The 20,322-nt window shown below is 48.6% G+C and overlaps 1 protein-coding gene across 2 annotated transcripts in view; it reads right to left on the bottom strand.

Moving 5' to 3' along the window:
- Ptpn14 (protein tyrosine phosphatase non-receptor type 14) overlaps positions 1–20,322 on the bottom strand; it is a 144,898-nt gene that overhangs the window by 33,153 nt on the left and 91,423 nt on the right. For both annotated transcript variants that reach the window (XM_021197543.2, XM_029538489.1), the window contains exons 5-11: positions 19,110–19,177; positions 10,665–10,735; positions 10,038–10,125; positions 7,105–7,193; positions 4,001–4,088; positions 2,992–3,074; positions 426–483 (exon numbers count right to left, since the gene is read on the bottom strand). In XM_021197543.2, coding sequence (XP_021053202.1) covers positions 426–483; positions 2,992–3,074; positions 4,001–4,088; positions 7,105–7,193; positions 10,038–10,125; positions 10,665–10,735; positions 19,110–19,177 — 545 coding nt within the window. The remainder of the gene's footprint in view (positions 1–425; positions 484–2,991; positions 3,075–4,000; positions 4,089–7,104; positions 7,194–10,037; positions 10,126–10,664; positions 10,736–19,109; positions 19,178–20,322) is intronic.

The raw sequence follows: 20,322 nt of genomic DNA, 5'->3' as shown, positions 1-20,322 counted from the left end.
CACAGGCAGGAATGATTGACTGAAGTATAGAAATTAGGAAATGTCCCATACAACCTCCCTGTTCCCTATACTGAGCCCGCTGTTCACTTAAAAAGCATTTTCTGGTTGGTCTGCTTGGCTCTACCTGCGGCACTTACAACTGGGACATGTCACCAGAAAGATGAGCCAACAGTAGTCTGAAGGGAGACTTACTCTGGCCTAGAGTAAGCCTGTGGAGCACCTCAAACCCCACATAGAGAGGAGGCCGGTGTTCGTGAGAGAGTGGGACATAGCGCATGCTCACCACACCTCCTGCAAGTGAATGATGGCCTTCTATATATCCAGCAAGTCTTCCCTGGTCATGGTGCCCTTAGTCACCGCTCCTCAACTCTGTAACACAAACCTTTATGCCAACAGCCAAACCACTGACTGAGGAGTGTACTTACCAGTGAGGACCGGCTCCAGGTGGGCTGGCGTCTGATTGGGGGTGGAGAATTTGACTGTCTATATGAAAGGTTAAAAATGAGAACCACCATTATTGCTGGTCAAAAGAACAAAAGGTCAGAAAGACAAGGGAGGCTAAGGAGGGGAAGGACCAGACCAGTGAGGTCTGCCTCCCAGCACACAGTTCATACCTGCACAAATAGCACACACAGCACGTATACTTCACACCTGCACACATAGCACACAGCATGCACAGTTCACACCTGCATACACAGTTCACACCTGCACACACAGCTTACAGTTCGCACCAGCACACCAACACTGCAAACTCTTTTGCCTTTCTTCTTTTATCCTCAAAATGTTTGGAACACATATTTCTGTAATCCTTTCCTCACTATTACTATATGAGGCAATGAGGCTATTTCTATAGAAATATGAGAGAAAGACTAGAAAACACCACAGCACATGGACTTTTAGAACAGTGTCCAATGTGTACCTGTGTGCATAATAAAACTATTTTTAGAATGCTTCCAGTTTAAATAAAATTTCAAACTAGAGAAAATATTTTTCATTTTGATCCCATGAAGATATACACGCTGCCAATGTTTACCAAGCCAGAAGCCTTCTCTGTTTGCTTTAAATTTTGTTCTGATGCTAGGGGGTCAAAGCCAGTGAATGCTGGGCAAATATTCCATAACTGAGGTATGTCCCCAACCCAGCAAGTCTGTCACAGAGAGAGTACTTCAGCATCGCATCAATTAAACAACAATAACAGAGAGGCGAACAGAGCCGGAACAGAGGGTATCCATCCTTGAAAGCAGATATCAGGAGGTCCTGGCACCACATGGTGTTTAAGACAAAATGAACTTCATTGGCCTACAGTTCCTCAAAGAAGACACTCCTTATTTGCAGATTTCACCCTTCTACCAACTTGCTGATAAACATCTCTGCTCTGGTGAAGCCATGGAGGCAAAGGCAGTAACAGTAACGTTGAGCTTTTAACAGCTGGGCAGGTTCAGTGTGAGCATCCCCAAGTTAAGCATGGTCCTCTAACTCTTCCTCCCCAGGTCAAAGGTGCAGCCATCGAGCCTTGGAGTGAGGCCTCCAGCTGGCAAGGATCAGCTCTGCAAGAGCAGACACTGCAGGACATGCCTGGGTGGCTCGGGAGGGGACAGCCCTGGATGGAGAAGGAGGCTGTTCACACAGTTCACATTTTGGAAAACTCCGGAGGGATGCCCTTGACCTGAGATTACAGAGCTCAATGTGTATGTGCGAGTGAGGAGAGGTAAGTGGCTCCCTTGCAGGGTCCCCTCAGAACAGGGTTCTTGATTTTCAGCTTCACACATGTCACACGTGTTCACACATGTTCACACATGTCAACACAGACCACAGAAGACACCAACACAGAAATGACCCGTTCGCTGAGAAACAGTTGAACCAGAAGACAAGAACTATGAAAGAGGCTCATGTCCACCACACAGGAGGCAGCTACAGAATTCTTGAGGCAAAAGCATAATAGAACCCTATGCATGGGGCAGTAATGACACTGTGTCTGTAGAAGACAAGGTTATGCCCTTGCTTGGCCTGCTAACACATCTTTCCTATCTTTGCTGGTAGGCCTAGACTATGAGATGTACGTGCTGTGCTCTTAGACCCTAGCAGTGAACAACTGCAGAACCTGATTTGAAAGAGGCTGTGGGACCTGGGAAAAGAAAAAAGTCTACCTTGGCCTGGGGATCCAGTTCTGAGCCTGCTGAACAGCAACCGTCTACCCTGCTTGGATATGCCCACGGTGGGAGTGGAAAGACAGCTTTTCTCTGGCATTTACATTCCTGACGCTCTTTGAACAAAAATTAAACACCTTGGGGGCCCAAGCGGCAAATGTGCTCTGCTGAGGGCCGCCTTTTGAAAGCAACCAAAGTAAAGGCGATGGCAGAGTTGGGCCCCCGGCACGCCATCTCCGAGGTCAGGCCACAAGGAAGTGCCCTCAATCAGACTCAGACTTAACCCTCTTTATTTCTGAACTAAATTAAAAAGACACACAGATGCATGCCATCTCAGAGTGCCTTCCAAATCCCCTCTAATTACCCTGGCCTCTCATTTGCAGTCAGATGGCACGACCCAGGAGCGCACGCAGGGTTAGCCAACTGTGAGCGGAAACAGGCCGAGCCGGCGACCGCATCTTCTCTTTTAAGTAGGCTCATCACGCCGCTCCTCACTTCTGAATATCGTCCGCATCTAACACGGAGGGGCACCTGGGCAAATTGGGAGCAGTGAGACGCTTCCGAACCCAGAGCCGAGCGCCGGAAAGGCACTGATGTGGCCCACCCATCCAGGAAGTTAAACATTTACAGTCAATTTGGGAATGATTGTCTCTCTAGGCAGGTGGATTGTAGTAGACTGCACTTAAACTTCTCTCCCTCCTGGCTGCCTTTAGTCTCTTCCTACGGTTTCTAGAAGGATCAAGGGGAAAGAATGAATGGAAACCGGGGACCGCAACCTCGCAGAAGCACTCAATTTAATAGGACTGCGCCATTCAGAGAGACAGTGAATGAGACATCCACTTACTCCGTGCAGATCTTGTTCTGTTTGTAAAATTTGTGCCGTGTGGTAAACAACCGAGAAATGTACTTGGCATTTTCAATATCATCCTTGAAAAGGAAGAGATGGGAAAATAAACACGTGTTTGATGAGATATTCACGTCACAAAGATAGTTCTGTACAGGCATCCATCCTGTCCCCAATCATGTGAAGAAAACAAAAGCATGCAGGCCAGGAAGTGATTCAACCATTGAGTTCAATGGTGCCCATGCTACTGTGGTCCAGCAAACAGGGTAGAAATGACCATCCATTTAATGAATTCTTCACATCAAAGATCCTGGTTCTGTAGCGATGAACTGACAGGTTCTCGATAATTCTAAAGCAGAACTTTCAAAACAACCAAGTCAAGGCAGAGCCTACAATGAACACTGATGCCATCCAACCAGACACAGTGTGGTGAGGGAAGAGTCTTGGCTCCTGAGAAGGTGCTCAGAGAGAGTCTGGTCAACTGACTCAAGACAGCGTGGGCCGAGGGACTGACACATCCAGGTCAGCTAACAAGAGAAATTGTAATCTGACATAGTTAGGAGTCACTCGAGGAAGAGGCCTGCAACCAGAGCGCCGTGGCGTGCTGGACAAACTTGAATCTTATTTCAAAGCCAGCGGGAACATTCATCACTTACAAGAAGAAATGTGGGACCAGGCAAATAATAGAATGTCTTCAACAGCATGGAGTCTCATGTGGAGTACAGAAGTATCCAACATGCCACCATGGGTTGCATGGGCCCCAGGATACATAGGAATGCAGCCCAACACTGACATGATGAGGTGTGTGTGTGTGTGTGTGTGTGTGTGTGTGTGTATGTGTGTGTGACTTGATTATGCAGTCCTTGAGGATAGACTTCGTAGATGACAACAGTGTATCCTACCATCAAAAGGCTGAACAGGCTCATATTAAGACATGGAGAGTCAGGGAAGGTGTTGTTAGCTTATAAAAATAATTCCCCGCTTGAGCTGTGCGGGCCCCTGTACTCACTGTGTGGAAGAGTGTGGTCTCCTCCTTGTCAGTCAGCTCCAGTAGGACGGCTGCTTTGCTGTGGGTAACACTTCCAATGTCATTCCACCTGGGCCAAAGAAATGGGACTGGGCTTACTCAAACACGGCCCACGTGCTCACCATGAGACGAGTCTTGCAATTAGGATTTAACTATTCTTTCTTTCTAACAAAAGCTCTCAAGAGAGAACAGGGAAAGAAATGCAAATAGGTACCAACTCACGCAGGCAACAATTCGATTTAGATTATATCTGCCCAGCGACATTCGGGATATGGGCTTTTCCTTATGGGTGGCTAAAAGAAAAATCTGGAAAGTTCTTGTCACCTTCCTCCCAAGTTTCCTACGGACAAGGCCCTTCCCCCTGAATGTTTTAATGACCCTCACCATGTAGTAAAGTTGTACTACAGTGTGCATACTCACTGTGCCATCCTGGAAAACACTGCCCAATGATTGTGCATGTCTCTACACATGTGATCTATACACACGCACGTGCACCTTCCTTGCCTGCCGTAAGAGACCTGGCTACGACGGGTGTACAGGGGACTCACTCGGCGCATGGATACAGGCATGAAGGAAGACACAGATCGTCCACCTGTTTATGGGGCCTGTGGCCTGCCAGGGTCTGAGGAATCTAATCCCCGAAGCAGGTGCCAGAGTCCAGGAGAGCAGAGCCTGCTTCCCCTTCTGCTGGGGGACAGGTCCCAGGCATCTATCTCCTCAGCACTCAGCTTCAGCCCCCAGCCCCATCTTTTTTGCAGTCCACTATCACACTCCAATCTCTGTTGAGTTTCCCCCCCAATTCCTTTCTTTCCTTCCTTCCTTCCTTTTTTTTTTAGACAAGGTTTCAAGTATTCCAGGCTGATCTTGAACTTACCACATAGCTGAGGATGACTCTGAACTTCTGGTCCTCCTGCTTACAGCACCACACACACACACACACACACACACACACACACACACAGTGCTGGACATTGGCTTCTTGCATGTGGGCAAGCAGTGCATACTCTGCGCTCTATCCCCAGCCCTTTAAGACTCAACTCTGGAGTCTCCTGCTCTGGCAAGCCCTTTATCACTTCCTACCATGCACCCAGAGAGAGCGAGCCTGCTGGAATGCTCACTGGAAAGCTGTGGTACAAGCTTTAAACTCTGGGATTAGATCGCTCACAAAACCTCAGAGGATCACGGGCTCCTCACCCAGTAGATAGATACCCCCTGTCTCCAGTGTCTCCAGGTCTGTAATCTGTGCACTGAGGCAGCCTCTTTCACAGAGTTCAGTTCTCACATCCTGAGGCAGAAAAATCAGCTGACTTACTCCTCCTTGGAGCAGATTCGACATAGACACTATCGAGCACCTGACTCAGTGAATCTAGTCTCTGAGTCAGGGACAGGTGAATTCTTTATCTGGGGTTTTCAGTTACTCTCAGTCACCTGCCCATTCCAGAACAGCCGTGTTCCGCACGCAAGTCTAGGAGTCCTCTCCCCTCTCCAGGTGCTCCCCTCTCTAGGTGCTCCCCTCTCCCCTCTCCAGGTGCTCCCCTCTCCCCTCTCCCCTCCACAGGTGCTCCCTGACACAGACACCTGGTTGAGAAGCTAACTGCTCTGCTAGGATCTTAAGAGATATGAGCTATCTTCATTCTTCCAGATGAATTCCTTCAAAACAACTGCCAAAACTCTACAGGCAGGCAGTCCTCACCCTGAGGGAATAGAACCAACCCTGACAGGGCTTCCGGTTCTGACATCAGTGCACAACGGTTTCATTTCAGCAGCTCATGTATGTGCAGGATGCTCATTTATGATATGTGTGTGTGTGTGTGTGTGTGTGTGTGTGTGTGTGTGTGTGTGTAATCTAGGGGACAACCTTGGGTGTCATTCCTCAGTCACCATCCATCTTCGTTTTCAAGACAGGTGTCTCTCTGGTCTGGAACTTACCAGGGAAATTAGCCTAGCGAGCCAGCGAGCCCCAAGGATGCGCCTAGCCAGCGAGCCCCAAGGATGCACCTAGCCAGTGAGCCCCAAGGATGCGCCTAGCCAGCGAGCTCCAAGGATGCCCCTGCCTCCTCCCAGTTCTGGGATCACAGCCTGTGCTACCATGTCCAGCATTTTTTATCCAGGTTCTAGGGGCAGAACTTGAGTCCTTGTAAGATTTTAATAACTGGGATACGGTTCCCTAGCCATTAAAAGTTTAAATCCTAAGGTCCCTGTCCTCATTCTAGCTTCAAGGAGTAAGGGGTGACATCATAAAACAATGGTACAGTGGGATCTGGGTGAGTGACGCCAATCAGGATGGTTTGGGATGGAAAACTGGAAAAACGCAGCTCTACCTGATCCAGAGAGCTTGTGATCGAAGCTTCCAGGCCAGGAGGGTCTTTGCCTGCTTCAAGTGTCATTGGCCACCAGCCCTAGATGCATGGTACACTTATCAGAGGCACAAACAAGAATGGTATTCTGTCAGTCGACACAGAGCCAGACAGCCCTGGTTGAGCACACATGACAGAACCCATATGCAGCCATGTAGAGAGCCATCTGGTGGGCAGGTGTAGGGCTGGAGACAGTAACCACATCCCTGCACAGGATTTGCTTACTAAACAGAAAAGAAGGCTAAAGGGTCAAGTAATTAAAAAAAAAAAAAATCAAATCGATTGATTTGTTATCACAGACCAAGTGACTCTGAGATGCACCTTTATAGGCCATCATCCTCTTTGTCCCTATAAAGGCTAGCTTGTGGCTGTCCAGCGCATGGTCAGACAGCGGGTGCAGGGCTGTGGGAAGAATGTGGTTCGGCTCTAAATGGCCGGGGACGGTCCCAACAAAGGCAATCGGCAGGACTGACGACGGAGCCTGCTCTTTCCACACTCAAGGTCTGCCCCACTGACTCAGTGGACTTGAACTACACGTTCCCAGCAGTCAGGAAGGTTGAGCCACCAGAAAGAGCACTATCGGTTTTTCCCAATCCCCATCAACCCTGAAGATGCCGAATTTCATTTAAATGGTGAAAACGCAGCTCCACACCGGTGTGGCTCTGAGCGCGCTGCACAGCCATCAGTGGCCTGCAGCCCCTGAAGGGGAGGGCGGGAGGAGGAGATTACCTGTATATCACCGCCTGTCTTCCGATCCTGTTCCTCACAAAAATCCCCATAAAGAAGATGCCGAGGTGCATGCTGTTGCCATGACTGTCCTGCAGAAGATCAGCAGAAGCCATCTGTCACCACCATGGCCTCAGCACACCACTCACAGTAGCCAAGGTCATCCAGCCTGAGAGAGGTGAGTGAGGAAGGTGTGGGGTGGGGTGGGGTGGGGCGTGCACATATACCACAGAGCGGGATACCACGTGCACTTGAAATCAGACACTCTGGCATGCATCAGGGGACGGACGCCATGATTCTAGGTGAAATGAGAAAGGCACGGGGAGACAAACACGGAGTTTCCCTTGGAAAGCGTGGACCTCATCCGCGTGGAGAGTAGGGTAGCAAGGTGCAGAGGCTGCAGGGGTGGGGAGATTCGGGCCAACACAAAAGCTATACATGAATGAATGAATTTTTAAAAAGCTAAGACTGAAATGACAGGTGAGTTAGCTTGACCCCACCCTGTCCTTACATGAACATAGTTATCAATAGAGTCTGTACCTGACAAATATTTAATTTGTTATCTTAAAAATACAGACACAAGGCAAGAGACAGCACTAACCTGAAGCATCTGTGTGCAGTCTGCCCTCGGTCACCCTAGCGGAGCCGGCTGCTCTGCTGGGGTCACAGGATTCCCTGACTGCACACATCCATCTTTACCACATTCTATTTAGACCCAATTTTAGGATTTTTTTTCTCAAATATGTTGAGTCCTACTAAATTTTTAGTTTTTCTTCTCTCTGTCTCTCTCTCTCTCTCTCTCTCTCTCTCTCTCTCTCTCTCTCTNTGTGTGTGTGTGTGTGTGTGTGTGTGTCTCTTTCTTTCTTTCAAAGAAAAAGCTACTCACCCATATACTCTGAAGAGCTGGACATCGCTTGGGTTTGTGTAAAATCTCACTCACCCCACTGGGGGCCAAGCCTTGCTAGCTCTCCACCCTTCAGTTCTGGCCCTCAGGCCCTTGGGTAGCCCCAGTCACTGGGCGCTTCCCTCTGTTTCCTTGGCTCCTCTTTTCAGACTCTGAATCGATCAGATGGTTAACATCCCGGGAGGTCTGCCAATCTCTCTGTCTCCCACCTTCATGAGGCAGCTTTGATGAACTTCCCTCTGCAGCATCCTGTTTTCTCTGTTGTCTTCCGCCTCTAATATATCACTTTTCAGTATTTATTTTTATTTTATGGGTCTTTTGCCTGCTCTGTGCTCTGTATTCACGTCTGGTTCCCACATAAGACAGAGAGGGTACCAGATTCCCTAGGACCATAGTTAAGGACATCTGTAAGCTGTCTTGTGGGAAGTTGGGAACCAAACCTGGGTCCTCTGCGTGAGCAGCAAGTGCTCTTAACCATGGAGCCATTTCTCCAGCCTACTTCTGATATATTTTTAAATTTCTGAAAAATTTTTACTGTCTTAAAGATTGGACTCTTTAAAAAACAAAGGTATTGTTATCCCAAATTGTCACAAAACACTGTGTTCGTCCCACTCTGAGGAAGGCTACTAATTCCTGAAGAACCTGCTAGAAGAACCCACTGAAACTCTACAAAGCAGACATCAGTGCTGGCTTCACTGGCCGCCCTTCCTACGGTACAGACAATAAAAACAAACAAGCAGATGGCTGCAGGACTGAGGTCCCAACTTCCAGGCGGGGAAGCTGGTTTGGTAGAAACGGAGAAAAGTTTGCTGCTTTCCAGTGACACAAAATGTTATGACCATATATGGGGTGCTGTCAGCGGGCTGCAGATGGGCTCGCCAGGCGTTACTGCAAGATAAATGGATTGCAGCCCTACTAAGGGCAGCATTAGAGAAGCAAAAGAAAATTAAACAAGTCTAAAAAGAGAGCCGTTTAGCCCTCACCACGAGACACGGCCACCCTGCTTGCTTCTGTCTGACGCTCACAGGCCATTCTCGTCAAGGCAAATTGCAAGCAAGGAACAGAGCGGGAGCCAGAGTGAAGTACTGAAATGGCAGGCGCACCCAGATCGCTGGGACGGCCAGCTGCAGTGGGTCTCTGACAGCATGCCTGACTTTTGAAGAGTTGGTCAGTAGAGAGGGGGAAATGACTTTGGCTCCTGGGCTCCATGATGCTTCCAGCCACACCCACTCCGGGAGGTGAGGCAGTAACAACGGGTGTGAGGTGCTTTCATGATTTCCTAGGCATGGTTTCCAGAGAGCACCCACCACACAGCTCTGCAGAGCTGGAGAAATAAGACATGGTTGCATACTGGGGATGCTTTAATCTGCTTTGCCAGCCCCACATCCAAAGAAGCGTGGAGAGAAACACAAGAAAAGCCCTAGCCTCTGTCACATCCCCAGGACGCCTGCTGCTCGGCCTGCTTTAAGAAAGACAAGGTCTGGCCTTGATTCTTTAAGGTGGGCGGCGCCGGTGCGTGGACTCAGATGAATGTCCTAGAACTGCACATATTCTGCTGAAGATGAAACCCCAAGTCTCCGAGCTAAGAAGGTGTTCTCCTGATCTAAAGCGAGTTCTTAACACCGCTGTGCTGGTTAGGATGAGAAATGTCCTTGTAAGCTCATGGGTTAGAAAACGTCACCAACAGCTGGTAGAAGTGTTTGGGAAAGTTACAGAACCTTTTTAGGCAGCAGAACCTTGCTGGAGGAAACAGGTCACCAGGGACAGTCCTGAGGCCTCATAGCCCACTCTGCTGCCTGCTGACTCTGCACACTGGTTGCTTATGCAATGCAACCCGCTGCCCCAGTGCCTTCTCCAGCACCAAAGGCTGAGCTAAGATTGACCCTCCTCCTTCAAGTTGCTGCTTGTCCAGTCTCAGAGAAGAAAAAGTAACTAATTCATCCACTAATGTCACATGACCCTGAGAAGCGGAAGCCACTCTGGCCCATGGCATGAACTCTGAAAATGTGCAGGGGCAGGGACCACCAATTACCTTCACCGGGAAGACCTCCTGTCCAAATCCATCCAAACGCTCGACTTCGTTGATATACATCAGTTCGGCTTCAGCTGGCAGGATCCCGCTACAATCCAAACAGCGCCACGGGAGGAAATGGTTAGGAACACAAAACTGACCGGAAACCCTCAGTAGCCCAACGGAAACTCTAGAGCTGCAGCACTGGGGACGGCAAACCCTTCCACCAGGGAGCACGGTACCTTATCAACTGTGGCACTGACATTCAGCTGCCTTTTACTCAACAACAACAACAAATAATAAATAAATAAATAAATAAATAAATAAGGTAAATTACTCAATTAGGACACATAGCTTTAAAAGCACTAACTGTCCCACACACCTCTGTGGACAGTGTTGTCTACTTTGAAAAGATACTAGTTTGCTCAGGACTACGAAGATTTTCCATCATTTTAAAAAGGAAAATTTTTAAAGAGAGAGGAGGGGCAGGGAGGGAGAGGAAGAGAGTAAGGAAGAAAAGATTAAAAACGGGAAGAGGGAAGGAGGGGAGGGAGGAAGGGAGGAGGGGAGAGCAGCCAGGAGTCGGGAGGAGACAGAATGTGCGCTGCTGCATTGGCCGGACAGGCCCTCGGACTCCACCTCCCTTACCTATGAGCTTTGTGTTCCTGGGCCACCTTCTGGGTCAGCTCCTCCAGAGCGGCCTCCTCCATGGCCAAATCCTGAAGAACAGGAGTTCAGATCAGGGGTGGCGTCTGACAGTGGCTCTCTCTTTCTCTCTCTCTCTCTCTCTCTCTCTCTCTCTCTCTCTCTCTCTCTCTCTCTCTCTCTCAAGAATGGGCTCAGGTATATCATTCCTGCTGTTGTACACACCTCTTCTCCATAACCAATGGGACCCAGACAGCATAGATAGGCTAGGCCCGTTAGGCAGCAAGTTTCAGGCCTCACCCGGTTCTGCCTCCTCAGCAGTGGGACTGCAAGCCAGAATCAAACTCATGTCCTTACAAGCTCATAACTGTCCAGCTGTCCCCACAGCCTGCGGGTGTGTGTTTTAATGATCAGGGCAGAAGCCAAGGAGTTCCCATCCAGGCTATCATTTTTAAGAGTTGAACATTGGAATCTGCTGTGCCAGGACCTTTTGTCTGCCTCTAAGATTCCAGGCAATGAGTTTCAACTGTGTGGTGTCAGAGCTGGCTCCTTCTGGTGTGGCGTGCTGCTCTCTGCATGGGAGGGGCTGGAACACACCTCAGGACACCTACAGGACCGTCTGAACCTCGTGTGTTGATGTCCCCCTTAGTTCCTCAGCCAAGGCATACGTGGCTGCCAGGCAGCAAGAGGTTAAAGCATGCACATCCGGCTTCTGAGCTCCATAGGTAATGGCAGGAGTCTTCCAGCTACATCCTGCTGAGGGCGTCTCCCTGTTCCTACTGTCAGGGGTACAGGGCGGGCTCCAAAATCTGGATGGGTTCATACAGAGTGTCAGGAAAATGTTTATTGTGTGAGCAAGAACTCCCGAGGTCTAGCCTTAGAGTCCATGAGGAGAAAAGACGGCTTGGGTGCCTTACGGGATTGGACACGGGTGCTGGGAAGCTAGAGACAACTGAAGCAGGTGGCCTGGGAGGCTGACAGTCTGCAAAGGTGGAAACTGAAGCTCGCTGGCCTGAAGATGCAGCCTAGTGGGTGAATTCCAGGCAAACAAGAGGCCCAGCTTCAAAACCTAAAGTGGACCCTAGAAATGATAGCCAGGGCTGACTTCTGTACACACACACACACACACACACACACACTTCTGTACACACACACACACTTCTGTACACACACACACGCACACACTTCTGTACACACACACACACACACACACACACACTTCTGTACACACACACACACACACGCACACACACTTCTGTACACACACGCACACACTTCTGTACACACACACACACACACACTTCTGTACACACACACACTTCTGTACACACACACACACACACTTCTGTACACACACACACACACACACACAAATATTTTAAATAGCATTTATATAGAAGTTCACTTCCAATGTCACAAGTCCACATGGGTGCAACCCCTACACCAAACCCAAAATACACATGGCTGAGAACTACTCTATCTTCAAGCAACCATGTGAGGAACTGGTATCGTTGAAAGCTGAAAAAAAAAAAAGAGCCCATAACTGTCTGGAAGTTCTGTTCTGCAGATTCTAGAAGGTCCTAAGCTCCCAAGAAACAGAGAAGCAGATGAACCCCAAAGGGCTCTTTCTTATTGGTATTGATTGACTTCTTGACAGCCACTGGGTTGACAGGAAGGAATAAACAGGCTTCCTGGTGTGAGGGTCTTGTGTGCCTGAGACACTAACTGCTAGCTCGCATGCCTCCTTGCCAGGTGCTAGCTAATTCTAAGAGGCACAAAGGAAGAGAATGAATTGAAGATCAAAGGGCTTCACTTCTATCTGCAGCTCTGGGTCTCCAGCTGTGCATATGTGGGGGGAGGAGGCGGGGCAAGGCGAGGCTCACACACCCCAGAGATGTGTAAGAGTGTGGCAGTGCTGGATAACAAATGGCAGGGTGTGCGATACAGCCACACACCTGTGGGCCTTCAGTGTACTTTGTTCTCTTCTCTGCTGAAGAAATGCCATCTGCCAAGTCAGTGACTAGGCAGGATCAAACAGGGCCATTCATTCCAGAGTCCCTCCCACAGCAGAAGAATGCATGCTTCCCTTTGAAAGCTCCGGTAGAACCTAGCTGAAGGCTGACAACTTTCCATGGCTCCCCGCTGCTTACACAATGAGATCGGCACCTGGGCCTGGCATCTGGACCTTTCTTCAGTGGGACCTAGTGGTTCCTTCCAAACCGCCTCCTCTGAGAGTTCAGAGCCTCTGGCAAGCTGCTGTTCTTAACACAGCCTTTACTGTTTTTATTTACACTGGAGCCTACACTTCTGGGGAGAACCACACAGTACATCACGCAATGGGAAATGCCCCGTGTCAGCTATCTCTCCCTCCACGGTGCCTTCCCTCACCTGGACATGCCCTCTCTGCTGTGGGACCCCCCCCCCACTTCTTCTGGATGTTCTATCTACATAGTGTTTCTTCTGTGGTTATCTGTACAGCACCCTAGCTCCTTCCTTGCCTCCATCCATACCCCTGACAGAATATGACTACCTCAAGGGCAGCAACTCTTCCCATTCTGTAGGAAGCTGTCACAGAGCTTTTCCAAAATGACCCTTCCAAGTTCATAAGACAAACTAAGTGGTCAATAAATATCAACGGAATTAAACTTGTTGGACGGCATGTGACTTTCGTAGTATTAGACAGGAGGTTTCGATTATGCCAAATGGGTGACCGGAAGTTTGTCCATCCCTCTGCTTACCCTGTCTGCCTGCAATACAAAATGCAGACAGTGGCACTGATTTGCATATCGCAGAGTCACTCATCCAAATGACTGGTTACTGAGAATTTGCCCTGGACCAAGTTAGGTACCTCAGATGGATGTTTTCCTTGATCTTCACAACGGTGTTGGATTTATTCTCATCTCAGATGGGGAAGGCTGAGGTGTAGGGCCGTCAGCTAACTTGCTCAAGGTTATAAGGCCAGTTAGGGGTGTTAACCCCAATACAGCCTCAGCACCACCCAGCAAGTATGTAATGAAGTTTCAGAACACAGACTACCCAGGACAGATCACGTCAGGATGGACTGGGAATGTGTGCACAGAGAAGAAAGATGAGGGCTGAGCCCAAGCCTAGGCCCATTCCAGAGGCACGAGCACAGGAACCCACAGGCTTCTTATTCAGCACTCCCAGGGGGACTTGAGGGGAGGACAAAAACCCTTCTGATCTTTCCTACCCAGCAGCCCCTAGACACACACTTGGCTACCGAACAGGAAGAGACAGCCAGTGTCGACAGAAAACTCTACCTCTAATTTTATTTAACGTTAATTTAACTTTGAATGTAAGCATCCACTGAGGCTAATGATAAACCATTCTGCAGAGAGCAAGCTTAGACCAAAGAATACTAACCGTGATAGCTGGGAGTCAGGATAGCTGAGGCAGGACAGTCACACGTTCAGGGTCAACTTAAGCTACACATTAAGTTCAAGAGTTAGCTTGGGAAACTTTGTGAGACCTTGCCTCAAAATAAAACAATACCAAAAAGGCCAGGAAAATATTTTTCATCACCAGGTACTGTCTGGCACGTCTTAAACCCAGATTAATCCCTTACACTGCCGACAGGTGTGGAGAGAGGGCCTGTGGAGAGAGGATTCTGAGAAGAAGGGTCTATTGGTTGAGTGGGCAGCTTGCACTACTTGGTCAGGGCAACGGCAAAGGCACCGACAGAACAGAGCCATGGTCCAGAGGGAAACCTTCTGGAAGGCTCTCCGTCAATGGTTAGCACTAGACAAGCTCTGAGTCTGCTGTGATCCCTGAGCTAAGACATCATGGACATAGGAAACCCCAATCTCCAAAACCAGAAAGAATAAAACCTTCCAGGTTTCCTCACCCGATGCTTGATTTTCCCCTGGAGTGCCAAATCTGATCTCTTTCCCTCTCTTACCCCCTTCGCCTTCTTGCCTTTTTTTTTTTTTTCTTGCATGTGTGTGCAAGTACATACACGCATGCATGGGTGTGCTTGTGTGTGTGTGCACCCACATGCATGGGAGTGCATGTTGTGTGTGTGGAAGTCAGAAGGCAACCTCATGCGAGTACTCGGGTACCTTCCACCTTTTGCCTGCGTTAGGATATCTTCCTGCCCTGGAGCTTTGTTGAGTCGACTAGGCTGCGAGGCCAGCAGGCTTCCAGAGACCTGCCTGTGTCCGCTTCCCAGTGCAGCACTGCTGGGATGCAGGCACAGGCCATAGCGCCCAGCTGTTTTGTGGGTTTTGCAGACCAAAGTCAGGCCTTCATGCTGACAGAGGAAGCGGTTTTACTTATTCCAACCATCTTTTGGGGTCTGCTTTTGTGTTTTAATGTCTCTCTTGGTATCTAAACTGTATCTCTTGTCCAGACTCCATGCGTGCACCCACCAGCAAAAGGTCTTCAGGCAGGGGAATGGATAACGATGGAGGAGAAGGTTCCAGAGATCATCACAAGGAAAGGACAACTGTAGAAAGACTGGTAACCCTTCATCTACCTGAGCTTCACTCAGCTAAGGGAGCATGTTCTGAGAAACTTGTGTTTGTAAGTTCATGGGAGCTTACATTATATTATATTATACTTATTATATACAATATGTAATTATATAATAAATATATTATATCATAATAGAATAATATAATATATGAATATATAATATATAAATTATATATGTTATTTTACATTATATTAGTAACCACAGAGTATCACTGCAGACTTGCTGAGCCCCTCTGGGAGCCAGAGCACTGTTGGGATGCAGCACACTTCTGTGCCTTTCCCTAATCAACGGTCTCCTTTCCTGTAACCATCCCTGTGACTCAGTACAGCACAAGGACCTGGGAGCTACACCATCTGCCTTTAGACTCAGATCCACACATGGAACAGTCTCTGTTCGATGCAGGAGGTGCCACCACGCACAGTCTAAGAACTCTAACTCCCTGGGGCCTTGGGTTTCAGGCACATAATTCCTCTCCCAAGAGACAAGGTATAGCAAACGTAACTGCCAACTCTTACCCAAACCCCTGTCCTCTCCTCACTGTACTGATAAGCGTTGTCCCCTCGGCTCTGCCTCTTACACACTCAGTGTCCTTTAAGACACAGCTGACACCCCAGTCATCTCCAAGGCTTTCCTAACCCCTGAGGTGCACATGATCCAGCCCCAGGTCAAATCCTGATTGTATTTCCAGGTATATGGGATGGCACCTGATTTGGTAAATCTTACCCCGGGAACATGACTATCCCAGTTCTTGTACAATTTCATTCCCAGTTGTCTATTACCCAGGTCAGTATTTAAGACAAAACAATTGAACAAAATAAAACAACAACAACAACCAAACCAAACAAAAAAGGAAACAGAGAGAAAGCCGTGGTGAGTGGCTCAGTGTGAAAGTAGAACCCACACACAGTGGAGGGCTGCTGGCCATTCCATTCTGCCACAAGTCGCCTTCTTGAGGTGTTCGGCCACCCTCAGTAAAACTCCTCTCAATGGAGCCACCGTCCAGGCATCAGAACTCCCCAGGGGTGACAGCTCTAGTCTACCTTCCAGTCAGCTCAGGAATGGGCAGTTTTAGATCACTGGTTCATTCCAGAAATAAATACAAGCACACACTATGTGCCAGTCCTAAGGGGAGGAAAGGGGACCTTTGAGGCCTGGAGTAGTTTAGTATGTTCAGAGGAGATCCTGTGTCTTATATACCACCCTGTGACTGTGCTAACACACACCCTAGCATCTGGGTAGTAGCCTCAGTGTACAAGGGTACACTGATGACTGTCCTTTGACCACAGTCATCCCGCCAGAAGGAAGCAGGCATTCTACTGTAGACTACACGACATCTCATGCTCAGCAATGCCGGATATTTTCAATGCATCTCTTGGCTTTTTTTGCTTAACCAGTCAATCACCGTTTATTGGACCCTAGTTCTCAGTCAAGGTATGAAGGTTCAGCTGGTTGAATTCTTTCTGGATGGAGCGTGGTCGGCAGTTATGCTCAGCCATGCAGTTGCTCTCCATGGCGACCCCTCTTCAGTGGTACTTAAGTCGCTGCTCCTGTTTGAGCTCTTTGTAAGAAATGCAGAGGCTGAAAACCACGTAGGCTGCCAGCACCATGTTAGTCCCTGACATGCCTTTCTGACCGTCAATGTACTTATAACACCAGTGTTATACCTTCTCTGAAACCCTCCCGCAATGCCACTGGGGTGAAATCCTGCATCGATTCCAGCTCGGCCGCTCTCCAAGTTTATCATCCATGAGCTTCTTCTCTTTCAATGGCATGAGCGACGCCACCTTGAAGACCTGGTGTCCCCAGAAATCCAGCTGCATGAGAAGGCTCTCGGCTTTTATTTTTATCTTCTCTTGAGAAATGTCTCTTCAGGTCACATGATGCATTTTGTAATAAGGTTGTTTGTTTTCTTACAGTCACATTTGCGCTCCCACAGATATGGCTACAAGTCCCTGGTGCAAAGCGTGAATTGCAAATACTTTTCCTCTGTAAATTTTGACCTTTACTTTCGTTTGATGTGACCTTGCTGCTTTTTAGTTACTTGCACTTGACTGGTCATATGTCAGAAGCCATTGCAAGACGGAGGTCTTGTGGCATCCCCTGTCTTCCCAAGAGCTCTAAAGTCAAAGGGTTTACGCCTGCACCTTAGTCCACACATACACACAGGGTGAGGAAGGCCCCCATTTCATGAGGGTACCAAGCTCTCCCAACACAGCATACAGAAGAAACTGCCATTCCCCTTGCATGTCCTTGGCCTCCTTGTCAAAAGGCAACTGGTTATACATGTGTGGATCTGTTTCTGGGCTCCGTTCCATTCCAGTGGTCAACGTGTCTGCCTATAAGCCAGGGCTCTACTGTGTCAGCCATCGTCTCGTGATGTCTTAGTTTGGGCTACTATTGCTATGATGAAACACTATGACCAAAAGCAAGTTAGAGGGAAACGTGTTTTACTTGGCTTCAGCATCCACAATCCATCACTGAAGGAACTCAGGACAGGAACTCCAGCAGGGTGGGGACCTGGGGGCAGGAGCTGATGCAGAGGCCCTGGAGGGGTGCTGCTTACTGGCTTGCTCTTTATGGCTTGCTCATCTTGCTTTCTTATAGAGCCCAGGACCACCAACCCAGAGATGATACCGCCCACAATAAGATGAGCCTCCCCCATCAATCACTGATTAGGAAAATGCTCTACAAACTAGTGTAGAGCCCGGTCTCCTGAAGGCATTTTCTCAATCAGAGTTCCCTCCTCTCAGATGACGCCAGCCTACATCAAGTTGTTACCAGCACATGATAACCTATCTTAGGTTCAGGAAGCGCACTGGCCCTGGCCCTGACTCTGATTTTTCCTTTGGCTCAAGATGGCCTTGGCTACCTGGAATCCTTTGTAGCAGCTCAAAGTGAATTTTGGGTTTGTCTTTCCTGATTCCATGAAGAATGGCATTTGACCATGACAGGGGTTGCATTAAGTCTGTAGACTGCTTGGGTTGCATGGGCATTTTAACACCAATTCTTCCAAGCCACGGTCCTAGCACATGTATTTGTGTAATCTTGCATTTCTCTCTTCAGTGTTTTACGGTTGTCAGTGAATGAGTCATTCGTCTTCTTGAGTGAGCGCATTCCTATGTTCTCGTGCTCCTGCAAACGAGCCTGATTTCTGTGTGTTCCACCGACTTCCACCACCTCTTGGCCTCTCTTGTGATTCTGGGGACTGAACCCACGGCTACACAAGCTGGGAGAGTGATCGACATATGAGCTGCCGCCCAGCCCACTCTCACCGCTTGCATTCAAATGGTACTAGCAGCCTAACTAAAGAAATTTGGGCAATGATAGAAAGGAAGATGGAGAGAGAGAGGAGAGAGAGAGAAGAGAAAGGAGAGAGAGAGAGAGAGAGAGAGAGAGAGAGAGAGAGAGAGAGAGAGAATAGATACGCAGAGAGTTGACAGATGACAAATTATAGATGGATAGATAAATAGATATAGATGACAGATGAGAGACGAGAGATAGATAGATAGATGACAGATAGACAGAGAGATAGATGATAGATATGACTGATAGACAGACAGACAGATAGATAGACAGACAGACAGACAGATAGATAGGGATGAGAGGAAAAGAAGATGTCTACATTTGTTGCATACATACAAAACTTACAGATTCCATCAACAGAAGAAAAGCACTATTGGAACTGATAAACTGAAAATGAACCCACAAGCCTCAGTGCTGCCTCTCCATACTACCAACATTCTGCCCGGGGTTGTTGTTTCGGGGTGTAGGGGGGGCGAAGTCAGGAAGTATTTTAAGGTGTGAAGGTGCACCCTTCTACTCCTGGTACTTCATAACACTTGTCCCTGTGTTGAAGTGTGCAGACCTCCTTCCCAGGAAGCACAGAGAATTTCAAAACAAAGAATAAAATGTCCGAGGAAAGTAAGATACCAAGAGAAACAAAATGAACTCACCATAGGAAAGAGCACATACTCTCGGAGGAACTCTTGGGAATCAAACTGGTTATAGTCTCCGAAGTCAGCTGAGAAGGAAAGCCAGGGAAGCAACAGCAGTCATTACGCGAAGACACAGACAGTAAAACACAGCGAACTGCCCACACGCCCCCTTCCACTGCACTCTCTTCGCTGCCCCATTAAACAACATCAGCACCAAGGCCTGTCTTACCTGGACCCAACTTTAACCTAGCAACCGTCAGTGCTGGCATGTGAACCCCACTGGATGATTTTTAGAAAGAGTGGGAAAATTTGGAAGCAAAGCCCTAATGGCTATTTAAAGACTTTCAAGCAAACCTGTGTTTGTTTGTTGACTGTGTACCAAGCTGGTATCTTATTCCTGTCTGCCAAGGGGACTTTCTAAGTCAAGGTTAATACGGAGCAATGTGGCTGGAAACGTATCTGTAGCTGGAAAGCCCCGCTGTAAAACACCCTTGGCAGGCAACCTCAGAAATCTTTACACCTCCTGAATATATTTGCATGTCCCAAGATGCCAGGCACCATATTTCTCCTGTTGCCATCTCACTGAGGTATGGGGGTCACGTGCAAACTGAATCCGCAGAAATACCTTGACTTTCGCTGCCTCGCTTTTACAAAAGCCACACTGGATCGTGATGGAAAAGCACTTAGCAGCAAAGTGAGCGGGAGAGAGGCTGTGTGTTCCCCAGAAAGAAGAGCAGGGTGGAGACCATGGAGCTCTCCCTACAGAGTGCAGCAGGTGAGGCGCTCGGAGCAGGCAGAGGATTCGCCAAGCCTGCCTCAAGCTCAACCACCTGGTACAGCTCCTTACCCTCTATGGGCATGGTCTGTCTTTCTAATGGCCCAATGGGGGCTGTTAGAAAAACGAGAGGGGGATGCTGTCTGCGGGTGCAAATTCATCCACATGCGTGCACACGGAGGCAAGAAGCCCACCTCTGGTCCTTCTCAACTGCTTCTGCGACCTTATCTTATGAGACAGGGTTTCCCACTGAATCTGAAGTGTTCAGTGTTCTGTCCAGCAAGCCCCCGGAAGCCTCCTGTCTATGTGGGTTCTTGGGGACCAAGTCAGGCCCTCACCCTTGCAAGCTAGCACTTTACCTGTGAACCATCTCCCCAAGCCAGGAGCACCATGCTTTAACATTATGTACTTAAAGGAAGTCTCATCATGCAGACAAAATAATTCACTTCAAGGACC

Source organism: Mus pahari, chromosome 5 (assembly GCF_900095145.1).
Source record: "Mus pahari chromosome 5, PAHARI_EIJ_v1.1, whole genome shotgun sequence".
In the NCBI taxonomy this organism is placed as follows: Eukaryota; Metazoa; Chordata; class Mammalia; order Rodentia; family Muridae; genus Mus; species Mus pahari.
This window is presented reverse-complemented; position numbering and strand designations above follow the sequence as displayed.